Below are 13,606 nucleotides of genomic sequence, written 5' to 3'. Positions count from 1 at the left end.
ACTCTCTATGAGCAGAATATCACAGAGGTGCCTGCTGCAGGGCTATTTGTACCTTACTCAAGAGAGCTAATCACCTCTGAGGTCTCTCTGGTCCAAGCAGAGGGGCACACACCAGGCAGGAGCCTGCTTCCTAATGCAACATGTGTGAACAGCTTCACGGTGGTACTACAGAGCGTGTCTTGTCTTCTTTCTACAGGCATAAGTGCTCACCTGCCCTCCTGGCCTGGGCCCCATCATAACTTTTCAAAGTAATTTCAATTTGTTCCCTAATTAGTTCCTGAACTGACTCTTAACTAACAGGAACATGTGATCAACAGCTCCACAGCCAAAGGGTCACCCATTAAAGAGCAGCTTGCTTGCCTGCTGCTAGGCAATGAGAGGCCAGGCATGCTCTGAGCACGGCCTGAAGCATGTTTTGGGTATTACGGAGAACAAGTGTTTTGCTTTCCTGTATGAGTGCCTGGAGAATGGCTCTCCCATGGGTGTCTAAAAAATGTGTTTGCACACATAAATGTAACTAGCCGAAGCAAGCTTTCCTGGGAAGGTGGGTGTTTTGACTGAAGAACATAAAAGTTTTTTTTCAGGAGGGCCTGCAGAGGGGAGAGGGTATGAGTCCTTGCAGGTGGCATCAGCTTGCACAGTTAATGATGCTTTCATGCCTGTCAGACAGAAAAGAGGAGAGTGGTGCACTGCAGGGACAAAGCATTTCAAATAGGGTCTTGTTTGGCAGCAAATGATGTGGCAGTCTGAACTGCACCTACAAAGTGTTAGGAATGGTCCCTGGAGTAATCCCAGAAGAGGCTGTGATAAGTGGAGCTGTCGTGAGAGGTGATGAATTCCTCTCTATTAATAGGATCTGGCCTAGTTATTCTCCAAGACCAATTTCCTTTTTTCCTTTTACATTTACTTACGAACTGCCCGTGCCCTGATTCCTGTTCCTAGTTATGTGTGCTAAGTGCCCCAAAAGCCAGGCCAAGGCTTGTCCCGGGTGACCCAGAGTGGCTCCTGGTGAGGCAGCACTGCAAGGAGACCCTGAAGCCACCAGCAGAACAGAGCGTGGGAGCAAGAGAAACGACAGAAACACTTGCAAAGTTACCTGTCACTAAGGAAATACACAGCAGCAAATAGCTGTTGCTGTTGTGGTCATGGGCCTTAACATGATTGCCTCTTCTTATTACTCTCACAAGCAAGCAGCTTTTAATCAGAAAGCCTACAGGTCTCTAGAGGTGCCTATCTTATTTCCCCTGAAATGTCACGAAAAAAGGCTTGTGTTTCTTGCCAAGCAGGATGGAAATAGAATAGGAGCTGCAAGTTGGTAAAAATCCCCCAAGCATTAACACCCTTTGTTATTGCATAATTGTAAAAAAAATACTAATTCTCTTTATTCCTTTTCTGAAATACTGAAAGCATCTCACCTTCCTCTGCCTAGCTAAATTGTTCTGCGGTAATGTTAGATATGCAGGCACGGGAGAGCAGGTATAGATGCTGGAGCTTATCAAATTCATGTCAGCACCTGTTCAATCACAAATTCTCTCCCAGCCAACACGACCTCTTTGCTTGGGAATGACTGTGAGGTTGTGCAGTTTAACAAGGAGCCAGACTGATTTGTAAAACAGTGATAAAAATGCAGTGTGGAGGAGGCATTCACTGCACTAACTGCCTGAGTATGACAACACCTCTCACTCCAAACTCCATCCGCTCTTTTCCGTGCTGGAGAAGATGAATTATATTTCAACTCATTTCACTGTTTTCAAACAGTTTCACTAGTTAAGAGCTCCCCAAAGATGCTTCTACCCATACTGTGTTTCAGCTTTTTGTGTTACTAAGCAAGACCTTGACAGATCACGTGCATGTTTTCAAACTCTTTGATCTATCAACACAAACAGCCACCCTGTCGGTGAACATACCGGAGAGGTCTCAAGGTCCGCAGAAGTCTCAAAACACGAAGGACACCCAGGATCTTGGCTCCGCCTGCTGACGCCATGGAGACAATAATGTCAATGATAGATACAAAGACCAAGACTCCATCCAGGACATTCCAGCTGCTCTGCAGATAGGTGTTCTCCCCAGAGAAAAAGCCAAGAGCTACCACCTACAGCCAGGAGAAGAGAGACATTTAAATCTTCACCCAGATCATAACTTTGCCATGTTTTGTTTTTTGCTAGGCCTCACTATGGGCCATGGGATGAAGATGTAATTACCTTAACCATCATTTCAGCCACAAAGATTGCAGTGAAGATATAATTAGAAACACTTAGGAATATCCTTTCCTGTAAAATGCAAAACAACAAAAAGAGGCAAGTTACTTAAAGATGCTAGAAAACAAACATTTTTCATCTTGCAGGGTCTTTCCCTGACAAGACTAAGATCTGGATGCTGGATCAAGGAAGAAAATGACTCAGGTACTCACGGTGCTGTGTGGGTCTATGTCTGGTCGCTCCAGTGCTATAGTGATGCAGTTGAGAAATATGAAGACCAGCACCACATGATCAAACATTTTGTGGGCAATGACCTTCTGGCACATCACTCGGAACCTGAAGAAACGGTGGGGAGAAAAATGTCCTTCAGATGTTTAAGTCAGCAAGAGACTCCCACCTGAATGTCCCATCCCTGAAAACCTTCAGCAGCTGTGCCACCAGCAGCAGTCCAGGTGGTGAGCTAGTGTCTCCACAAGCTTCAGCTGTTATTATCAGTGCAGTAAACAAGATGTAATAACAGCTATTAATGCTGGTTAAACTACACTTCATAGGCAGGCATGGAGTGAAACATGCAACAAATCTGCCCACATGCAATGAAAGAGTTACCTAAAAATCAGGAATTTGATTTCTAAAACTCTCAGTGCTTCTGCATCAGAGAGGGATTTTTCTCAAGGGAAGGCTAGCTAGAAATGCAGTATTCCATTACCACAAAAACCTGGTGGACTGGCATTTCACTGGGATTTCTTACCGATTCTGCGGGGAAAACAAGTAGAGGGACCAGTCTTCGTGAGTCTTGCACCACTGTGGTTTGTAGGGCTCCAGGACTTTTCGAATCCGGTAGCAGTAACTCTGGATAGAAAAGAAGAAACACCTTTTCTTCCTCTTTTATTTTCCTGCCTCTTCAACTTTCACAGTCCTTTTGTGAAAGGGGGCAGTACATGGCATTTCATAGCACCTGTAGGCAGTCGTGACTTTTGGGACAGAGCCGTGGCCAGCACTGTCACTTTTATCCAACAAAACAATGAGGAAAGGGGTGGGAGAAAGGGGCTGCACATGGTGAGATATGAACATGACAAGGCAAGACCTCTAGGCAGGTACCATTTTGAGATCCAAAGTTGTGCCAAAACCAAAAAGGCCTCAAACAGCCAAAACATTAAATAGAAAACATTCCTTCTAGACTTTCAAGCCTTCAAGATGCCAAACAGCTCTTGTGAGCAAAGACATTAGCTAGTTGTGCCTACAGCTCATTTTTGCAGGCATCCTGGGCAAGTGGGACAATCTCAATCAGTCCAAAACCCTAGGCAAACGCATACACATCCCCCTGCAGTTTTACCTTCTAAGAGACCACTGCAATGTAACAGCCCAACCCATTAGCCAAAAAAGAAAAACCTTTAGGAAGTGGAGGCCCATCCCTTGGATCTGGATTCATGTTGTCTACATCAGCCATTAGGCAGTAACACCTTTCCAAGCTGATTTTTAATCAGCCTGCTTGGAGTGGAAAAGCCACTTAACGCATGAACACCTGATTTCCTCGTCAACTCACATCCTCCATGTCATCCTCATAGTCCCCAGAATCCTCCTTGTGCCCGTCGACATGCAGGAAGAACTCGTTTGGGACGTGAACCATCTTGCCGTTGCAGTCTTGGTACTCAGCAGGCAGAACGGCCATGGGGCTGACACTGAGCGAGTGGCGCATGGTGGGCAACTGGAGCAGCTCAGGCAGGTCCAGGGTGCTGCGGTAGTCCAGGGACTCTGCCTGGCGGTGCAGGGAGGGCCTACTGATTGTGCTGGACTTGGCATCATCAGAGTCGTCGTCTGTGCTGCCTTTCCCCTCCCCAGAGAGCAAGGACTCTCTTTCTCCTGACTGGTTCTTCTTCTTGAGGCTTGGGGCTCTGCCCAGGCTATTCCAGCTTGAGCGTCGGCTTCCCCAGTTGCTGCTGGTGCCCCAGTTGGTGCAAGGGGAACTGCGGAGGCTGGACTGAGAGCAGAAAAAGACATTTAAGAGTTTGTTTGCAGGAGGAAGCCAAAGGATATGGCATTTTACCCAGGCTGGAAGACCCCTCACATTGCAAGTTCTCTCTTCCCCTTCCAGCTTTCCTCACTGCTCCAATTTCATCATGCCAATGGCTGGAGATGGGAGCCAAGCACCCAGCTAAGCCCACACTGAAGGTACTCTTTGAACCACACCTGCAGCACAGCCACCCATCCCCTGTTCTGCATTGCCTTCCTACTGTCCCGGCAACATTAATTGTGCATAAAAACCGAACCCAAGCACTATTGCTGAAGTGGCATTTTCTCTTCTTATGTTCAAGTGTTTTCAGCACACAACTTCCCTGGCTTCCAAAGGGGCTCTGGCAACTGAGTCACCCAAGTGTCTGTTAGAAATTGTGCCCCTATTTGCATTACTTTCTCTTCAATTTGCTGCATAAGGAGGTGAATGAATGTTTCTCTTACAGCAAATTTCTGGCACTGATCAGTCTGTCAGTGCACTGTGGCTGGTAGGTGGTTGCCAGGATGAGAGCGCTTCAGGTCAGAGCAGAAAAGCTAGAAGGAAAACTCTTTTTCCCTCCATGGCTTCCTCCCAGCACAAAACGAGGCAACCTTTTCCTTCCTCCTCCCTCTCGGTGTTGGCCAGCTCTTCTCTGACTGCTTCATCTTCCCTTGGCTAGTGGCACTGATGTGGTCTCACAGAAAGGATTCAAATGATGAACAACCCTCTCCAGCAACTCACAATCCCATGAAACCCCCAGGCAAACAACAGTCATCTCTATTTTCTTTTCAAAAGCACTACCTTGACTAAGCAGCTTACCAAAGGGGATAGTGCCTCTGTCTCTGTGTGAAGTGCCTTCACAGTCCGCCGCCTTGATTTGAACATGATATTGCAGTTACAGAGCAGAGGAACGGGAGAGATAAGCAGCAGCAGAAATCCACTTTGTCTATTAACTCTGCTCCCTCTGTTTTCATAGAGCCACCCTCCCGCTCCCCTGTAGCAGGCAAAATGCAATCACTGCCAAAGCAGTCAGCTCCAGCCAGAACTCTGCTCCGTGAGCTGTGCCTGGTGGCAACTGGTCAACTTACACCTTGTTTCCTGTTTCCCCTCTGATGGGGCTGCTGTACTGTAACTGGAGCTCAGCTGCTGTGTTGGTAAGGTCAATTGCTTAATTTCCCTTGATACAAGGTGGGTTCAAGGTCACTGTGGGGGGAAGCAGACCTCACCCTCACTGGAACACCTGATAGCTTCTCCAAGAGACCACAAAATGGCCAGTGTGGTTGGCAGAAGTTGCCTGCTCCTCCTCAGAGGGGTTTGCTGGAATAACTGCAAGAATTTACGACTTGTCTCAGGTTGTGTCTGTCCAGAAAGGTGGCATGGACTTCCAATCAGATAATGGGCAGAAAAACACTGAATCCCAGTACATCCCTGTCTCACCTCTTCATATAGTCACTGTCCTTGACTGTTACATTGTCACTGTTCTGCCCCAGCATAGCACATGATTCATTTCTCCCTCTTGTCTCTGTTCTCCTCCTGCCTTTCCACATACTTCTCACCTCTATCAACCTCCTTTTTGTTTTCCAGCAATGTCTGCGTGCACACACCCACACACTTGCTTGCAGGCACTTGAGGGAGAGTTGCTAGCAATAGGAACCTACCAAGGACTTCTGATCATAGCTCAAGGGATCTAGCGAAGCATTACTCCCTCTCCTTGAGTCCACAAAAGTGTGCACTGAATCCATGTGTGGGGAACACTTCGGTGTGGGCATCGGTGTGGCAGCAGTGCGCATGATTATAGGAGGTGGCATGCTTCCCCTGCCCTCCAGGTGTCCATTTGGGGTGACGGCAAGCGAGTACATCTTCATCTCTGGAGAGAAGGGGAGAGAGAATACAAGGTGAACGCTCAGCTACAGCTACAGAAATCACTCTTCAAAATGGTCATTGCCCTTTGGGTCTTCCAGGAACTCTGCCAAATGGAGATGAAATGTTGTAGGCAATAAGATCTCTCCCACCATGTTGAAAGGCAAATGTCACAACCTTTTAAGAGACCTTCAGCCCTGCCTGGACTTGGAACTCATTGCTCTCCAAAGGAAGCTTCTTTCTCACTGTTTCTTGGGATTTAGAGAGTGAAAGTTTTCGGGGACTGGGAGAGTTTTCAGGGAAAAGACATTGAGGACTGGCTAAATTCACCCTAGGGAGTTAATCTCTTCTCCTTGTCTCGCACAGAGATTTTTTATGCAGTTCTGATGTGCTCAAAGTTCCTTCATGGGGAAGGCGCTACGAAAACGTTAGTCATTGTCTTTAGTCACCTGTCAGGGGATAGGAAATGGAAGTTGCTTTTACACATTTTAGAAGAGTAAACCTCTTGTAACAGAGAAATCTAATGGCACATCCCTGTGGTAATTGCAGAAAGCATCTATTTCAGCTATATGGCAAGTACAGACCAGAAAAAAAACTATTCACACTGAAGACAAACCAGACATAACACATCCAGCCCTATGGAGTGCTGTAATATTAAAAACCAAAAGCCTAATTTCAAACACAAAGCTAAAGTTGAACTAACTTCTGTTGTATTTGGCTTAGTGGGTTCTGGTTTAATAACTGCAGAATTAGTCTTAAGGAGGGGAAAGTATGGGAGCATCTGTGACCAGCAGGAAAGAAGTACAAATCTGTAGTGAGAAATCCAAGCGAGTGCATTACCCCTGCTATTTTTCTTCCACTGGCTGCTTCTGTAATGCAGTGTGCTTCTATTGTATCATCTGTTTAGATGCTGGCTTGTGCACAAGTACCTGATCTGCACCACAGGAGTCCATGGGAACACTGGCATTCATTTTGAGGGGTGGAAGATCCAGCTCGAAATTTGATAATCTGCACTACACATTCCTCTTGCCAGTGTATCTGTTTACAGACCAATGGCACTGTAATAGAATTGTTAATGTCCTTATGCTGTTTAGTTGCCGGTTGGCACCTATGAGGCTTATGGAGACACACAATTAATCATGGACTTTGATGGCAAGTTTAGCCTTGTTTTCTGTTCGTGTGTAACCCGAGAAGCGGCGACAATATTTCTTTTCCCTAGAACTCTTCTATTTGAAGCTGCTCAGCAAATAGCTGGTGCAAGGCTGCTGTATAGTTGGTGCCGTGTGTTAGTTGGTGCTGTGCATTCCTTGCCAACTATTTGCATTGGACATTCATTTGATCGCTCGGTGTCTGGAATTTGTTGCTTCATCTGCAGACTGAGCAGCCCATCACCTTGCTGTGACACAGCTCTCTCTCAGCTTCCCCAACAAATTATTTCTGCCCTTTCCTCAGCTGAATTCCATCTGCTCACCACAATCAATACCATTTCCTTAGCTGAAACAAATCCTGGTTTAGAAGCATTTAAAGTAACCCTAACAAGAGCACAAGCTGATAATCAAAGTACAGAGGAGCTAAACCTGCTCCTGTTCGCCATCATGCTAGTCATGCTGTTAAAATGTGTGATCCCCTCTTGTTCCCTGTCTGGTTGCAGACTCTACAGAGTGAAGGCTGTCACCTACTATTCCATGTTTAGTGTACACTAGTACAATGTGGCCTTACCTCAAATCAATTGCCAGACCCTCCTGTAACACAAATGAGCAGCAACATTTCCATCAATCAGACCTCACATAAATGCATTTGTGTGAGAAACCAAAAAGAACAGATGAGAACATGATTGATGTGAAAAGCTGCTGAGAAGTAGTGTGAGAATACTGCTGTCAGCAAACCATTCTGTGGTAATGATACATAAGAAATGATGAGACATATCTAAATATTCTGGTATAGTTTAAATTAGAAAAAACATCTGTTTAAAGGAAATATCAGTGCTCATTTAGCTTTCCTAACACTTTTTGCATAGCTGCTCTGTTAAGATACCTATCAGATTAGTTGCCAAATAAAACTGATTCTTCCACTTTCCCCCATAAGTTTCTACAAAAAGATGACTGCAGAAGCAGAGTTGTAGCTCTCAAGTGTCCCGGGAAAACTTAGAGACAAAATCCTACCTGTTGCTCGGAGGTCTTTTAGCTTCTCAAAATCATCATCGAAGTTGGCTGATGTCTTGTCCTCATCTGTGTCTGACCTATTGGCGTCACCCTGCAGAGAGGAGAAGGATCATTAACAGACCCAATTAATCTAAACTTTAGCACAAAAGCCATTTTTATTACTTAGCAGCTCAGAGAGACCTCAGCTCCCCACGGTTAGTTTAAGTGTGGCCCCAAGAACTAGGAGGGCAGAATGCTGAATTCCCTTTGACACTGCCCTGGGGAATGAGCCCAGGTAAGTCCTTGTTTTGATTCATTTTCGTACTTGGACAGAAAAGATATTGTGATTGCGACTACCGTTCCTGCAATGCCATCATGATGTTTCCTACACTGCACCCAGCCTCACTGAACAGTGTATCCCAGGGGAGAACACGAAAGTGCAGCTGTAATCAGAGGAGTGGCTAAGAAAAATTGGTATTGTGAGGTTCCGTATTTGCACTCTCCAAGATACCAGCTGAAAGCACTTAGGTTTTAATGTCAAAGGATGTCGAAGGGTTTTTCTTCTTTATTTGACAGCACTGTAAATTTGACTTAGATCTGAAAACCCAGTTCTGATTTGCTTTCTTCATGCTGGCTGGTAAACGAGATTGTATTGGGAAATCTCCTGGCAATATTGAAGCTGAGGCAGAAGGAATGTGGCTAGCTTGCCTGGCAGCACAGCATCATCTCAGGACAGAGAAGAGCCAACCACCCTCAGACTGGCTTTCCTGAAGTTCAGTTATTTTTCCCTTTCATATGTATCTGCCTCTGCTACCAAAAATGATCAGCCTAAATAATGTACAAGCCTGGGACAGAAGACCTCTCTCTCCTCTGCTGGGTGAGGTCTGCAGAGAGGAGAAATTCCAACAGGCTGCTGCCAGCATGACTGGTTTGATCCATCAAGACTGCAAAAAACCTGTGCAAATTGATAGCAAATGGTTGGATTAAAGCAGCTGATCCCAGAAAAAGGAGCACAGTTCCTTAACTGATGCCTGAACAATCACCATGGTTTCTAGAGACGTGGTGGTGAAGTGGCAGTGAACTTAATTTCATCTGTGATGTATCGCTAACTGGTGCAGCCAAAGAGACAGGATGACTGAAAGGCTTAAGCTCCTTTATTCATCTTCTCTGTTTTGGAGCAGAAGCACTAGTGCAGAGTAGATGAAAGATCTGCATAATTTAGGAAGGTTTGTCTGCTTTTCCAGAGCAGCTCTCGGGTAGATTTCAAAATGACATGGGAACAATGTAAGGACAAATATGCAATTGCACTCCTGTTTGAAGTCTTGTTTGTTGTCCTAAACTCAAATGTACTAAAAATGGTTTTGTGGCCATTTAAGCTTATTCTCTTCTAGGGATACTCCTGCCAAACTTGCTCCACAGGCAGATCAGAACCTGAGATCAAGCAGAGACTTTGTACTGCGATACACAGTGCGACTTTTAGTGTTCTTGCTGAATCACCAACTGATAGCTCAGGGCTTAGAGCAGCTCTGATGTGCACCCTCTTAGCTGCACAAGTCTCCCAGGAGTCACTCTCCATCGAAGTAAAAGAAACAGCTGAGCAAAGGGAGAAGTGCAGTGTCATCTATAACTGCTAAGAGCATCACTCTGTAAGAAGGCAAAGTCTAAAAGGCCAAAGCAAGAATTTCTGCCATATTCCCAACATTCCAACAGAACCAGAGATGACAAAAGAAACCCCAGCTCCACTGATACTTCTTCCTGGGAGTTGTCCAAGGAGATTGTAAACGTCTTTGGTTTGCAACCAGAACTAAGTTACACATTTATAAGTGCAAGACCTGAACTGAGCCCTGGTAGCTAAAATACAGCCCTCAAAAGGGTTTTCTGTAGCACAGCTAATAGCTCACTATGAGACAACTGACAAGCCCATAGGCTTAATATCAGGGTTTCTAATAAATGGGAGTGCAGAGCACAACATGCCCTGCAAATGTCATGCCTGTGGTTGCTAGCCTTTTCTGAGGCAGCACTGAGTGAATAATACAAGTTCTGAAAACTACTCCTTGCACACATTTAAATCATGGTCCATAACAGCTCCAAAATGAGCCATTAAGCCTGAGCCAGAGAGCGACAGCCACTTGGCAAGGTCTGTAATCACACCCTTGGAGAGTATTGCATGAAGCTGCCCATTTCTGGCTTCACATTAGCAGGTGATTCAACCTTCCAGAGGGCAGGTAAGGAATGGGATCTGCACCGCACAAAGATACTTGCAAGCTGCCAGGTTGCTGAGTGGACAAAGCTTTGTTCTGCTTTAAAGCAATCAGGAATGAACTGCTGTACAAGGGCTCTCTGCGCCTAAATGCAAGACTGCTTGAGCATGAGCAAGTTCCAGTCAGTCAGGTCACGCATGTCGGTTATCAACCGTTTGGGTCTCCCTGGCATGAGCCAGATTTGCCAATTGGTGGCATCTGAGGATATCGGACACGTCTGGTCACTGAACACTCTGAGCTGCCATATGGTCAACAGTTGCTTCTGCATTCAGTTCAGGAAAATCTATCACTTTAGCACAGACTTTAGTCTGTTATGGCCTGTGTTGTTTTCTAGCAGAATTGAGGTCCAGCATAACCACCCTGAATACAGCTACAGCTCTCCTAGAGGAGATGCCCTTCTGGGTTGGAAGACAGTAGCTACTGCAGAGCCTGTAGAAATACCAGCAATTCCTTTGCTTTGGCCTTAGATTAGTGGCTAAAATGTCCACCTCCATCTGCAACAGGTTGCACTGGAACAGGAATATGGCAAAGGTGTTATAGTATCCAGAGCAAAGCCAGGATATGGTGAGACTGGTGACACTGAGAAAACTACACAAATTTGGAAATAAACAGTGTCAGCATGAACGCCAGTCACTGACACATGGAGTGCAGGCTTGTTCTTGAAGAAAACCTTCTTGCTCTTATCGGTCAGCTATGCTGGATCTTCAGGGCATGGACCACATTGTTGAAGACATTAAAATGCTTACTAATGCAGTGCAGAGCTGTTAATTTTGAAAACGATGAGCTGGACTGCTGTCTTTTCTGTGTGTGCAGGTGGCACTCACCACCCCCAGCATCCATGAAATAGCCCTGAGCGACGTAGCTCAGGGTTGTTTTTTTCCAGACTGGGGTTTGGCTCCTGTTGTTTCAATTAATTTGCCTCTGCTAGTGCTGTGAGGAAGCTGGGAGGGATGTTTTAATAATGAATCTATGCAGGCATCCTTGAAAGACATAAATGTGGCTGTGCTGGCTTAAGCGAAAGGAATTTTTAGTCCATGAATATTTCAGTTATATTCCATGGTCAGTGAAGGTTTGTCTAAGTGTGATCTAAACACAGCAACTGAGAGCATGATACCATTTCTGGGGAAAAAATGAAAAGTGAAAAAAAAAATCCTGTAAAAATTATTTCTTTCTCCTCTTTCCCTTGGGAGGTAAGGCAGTGAAAACTGAAGCCATTTTCTCATTTTCTTTCCGAGTCTGTGTGCCTCTGAAGCCAATCTAGCACTAAGAAAACTTTCCCTTCTTGATGGTTGCAGAACTAAAAAAGTAATAATTAAAATATCCCAAAGCACAATGTAAGCCCTTTCAGTGCCACTATTCTTAGCTTTAACTGGGACTGGATGATTTTCGGTAAGTCTCAAAATCATTTCCATTTGCACTAGGAATTTGAAAAAAGTAATTTTTTTTTCCTGGATAATATATGTGTGCATACATCATTTTATTTATAAACAAAACAGATCATCCTCACTTGAAATACCCCCCAAATGGACTTGCTGCGATCTGAATGGAAGACGAAGAAGAGTGGGATAGGGCAGGGGATGGCTCGTTTCATTCTCTCAGAATGCTGAAAGTAGATCTGGAGTCGACTTGCTAGTGGGGAGGAAAACTTAGGAGACTGCAGGGGCTCCCCACTCACACCAGTGTGGTCTGCTGCTCTGGATCATGTGGCACAGGATTGCCTGCACAGCTGCTAAGGTTCCTGCCTAGTTCAGATCAGGACATGGCATATCACTTCTGACTGAGAAAAAAATAATTTCTCTAATCCTTTCCATGTGAGTCCAGATGAGATGCCTGCAGTTTATCTAAATTCCCTGCTCATTGACCCGATACAGACATTATTTTCAGGTGTAGGTAAAAATCTCTTTACCATTTGTATGTCATACTTCATCCTATGTATCTCAAAATGTAATGTTTGTAACCTTGCAACACAGCTTTTGAACAGCTGTGCTACTAGCCTCAAATAACACATAAGGGACAGAGTCACAAGGAAAGGCCTGGACTGAGAGCCAGTTCACATCCTCCCTGGTCCCCATGACTAGCGCTGGCTAGAGACATTGAAGGCCTGAGGCACACCATAAAGAAACACAAAACACAGGGAGATTTGGTGACCTGAATTAATCCTAAATTATTTCCTCTAGGTTACACAAAAGACGCTGTAGCAGATCAGCCGAAGTGTTGGTCTCCCAAGTCCCATGGGCCTTATTTGCAAAGATAGTTTCATGAGAGCTTCATGTGCCCAACCTAGCTAATCTACACTCCATAGGTTTAAATTTAGGGCTGCTTGCATGGCTAGATGTTTGCATTGACATGGGTTCATCTCTGCACTCTTGCCTACACATGCTTCTCAGTTTTCTCCCTCCCTCTGCTCAGACCTCTTACCTCTGCCTGGAAGCCTTCTACCAAAATGGCAACAAGAAGGTTGAAGAGCACATAATTGCCGAAGGTCATCAGGGCCACAAAGTAGAGTGCTGCCCATGAGGATGTGGATGCCATCCCATTGTACAGGACCACGTTCCAGTCCTCTTGAGTGAGGATCTGCAGAGAAGTGAAAGGGAAGACTCTCTAATTACTCCACCCCTCTCACACTCAGCAGCTGCTTTCAAATACCGACTCATCCATTTCTTCCTCTCTTTTTGACCTTTTCTCAGCATAATCATTAGCAGGTTTCATGAGACGAGACAGCAAAACAGCCAAACCTCTCCCTTCCGCAGGAAGATCTAGCACACCACTGCCCATAGAGCTGACTAGTTCAGGTCCTAGATATGGTAACAGGAAGGATGTGCTGGTACGAGTCCCATTATTTGGTGGCAGTCTTGCCTCCTTTAATAACCATCAGAAGATAACAGACCTGAGGCCAGAGCTGTTGTCTCCTTTCGGGCTGCTCTTTATAAGGCATCTGGAGCTGAAGGAAAGGGTAAGGGACATGATGTTTGATGAGATAAATGACACTGGGTGGCTCAGGAAACTCAGGGAAGCAAAGTGGTTTCCATTAGGTAAAAGCACTGACAAGCTGGGCAAAAAAAATACCATCTTTGCAAAGCCTTGCTCCAAGGGACCTTCCTCAGGGATTCCATTCTCCTAGCTTTCCTGGAGCTCAAAACTCCTGGGGCCTAAGAA

At 45.4% G+C, this 13,606-nt stretch overlaps 1 protein-coding gene across 2 annotated transcripts in view; it reads right to left on the bottom strand.

Annotated features, from left to right (window-relative positions):
• The window catches only part of CACNA1H (calcium voltage-gated channel subunit alpha1 H), a 137,101-nt gene that overhangs the window by 41,267 nt on the left and 82,228 nt on the right, over positions 1-13,606 (bottom strand). For both annotated transcript variants that reach the window (XM_080386510.1, XM_080386511.1), the window contains exons 12-19: positions 12,869-13,024; positions 8,211-8,301; positions 5,847-6,055; positions 3,742-4,176; positions 2,947-3,047; positions 2,411-2,534; positions 2,202-2,270; positions 1,908-2,092 (exon numbers count right to left, since the gene is read on the bottom strand). In XM_080386510.1, coding sequence (XP_080242636.1) covers positions 1,908-2,092; positions 2,202-2,270; positions 2,411-2,534; positions 2,947-3,047; positions 3,742-4,176; positions 5,847-6,055; positions 8,211-8,301; positions 12,869-13,024 — 1,370 coding nt within the window. The remainder of the gene's footprint in view (positions 1-1,907; positions 2,093-2,201; positions 2,271-2,410; positions 2,535-2,946; positions 3,048-3,741; positions 4,177-5,846; positions 6,056-8,210; positions 8,302-12,868; positions 13,025-13,606) is intronic.

Source organism: Falco punctatus (assembly GCF_963210335.1).
Source record: "Falco punctatus genome assembly, chromosome: 4".
Lineage (NCBI taxonomy): Eukaryota > Metazoa > Chordata > Aves > Falconiformes > Falconidae > Falco > Falco punctatus.
The sequence above is the reverse complement of the archived record's forward strand: the minus strand, read 5'-3'. Positions and strand labels throughout refer to the sequence as shown.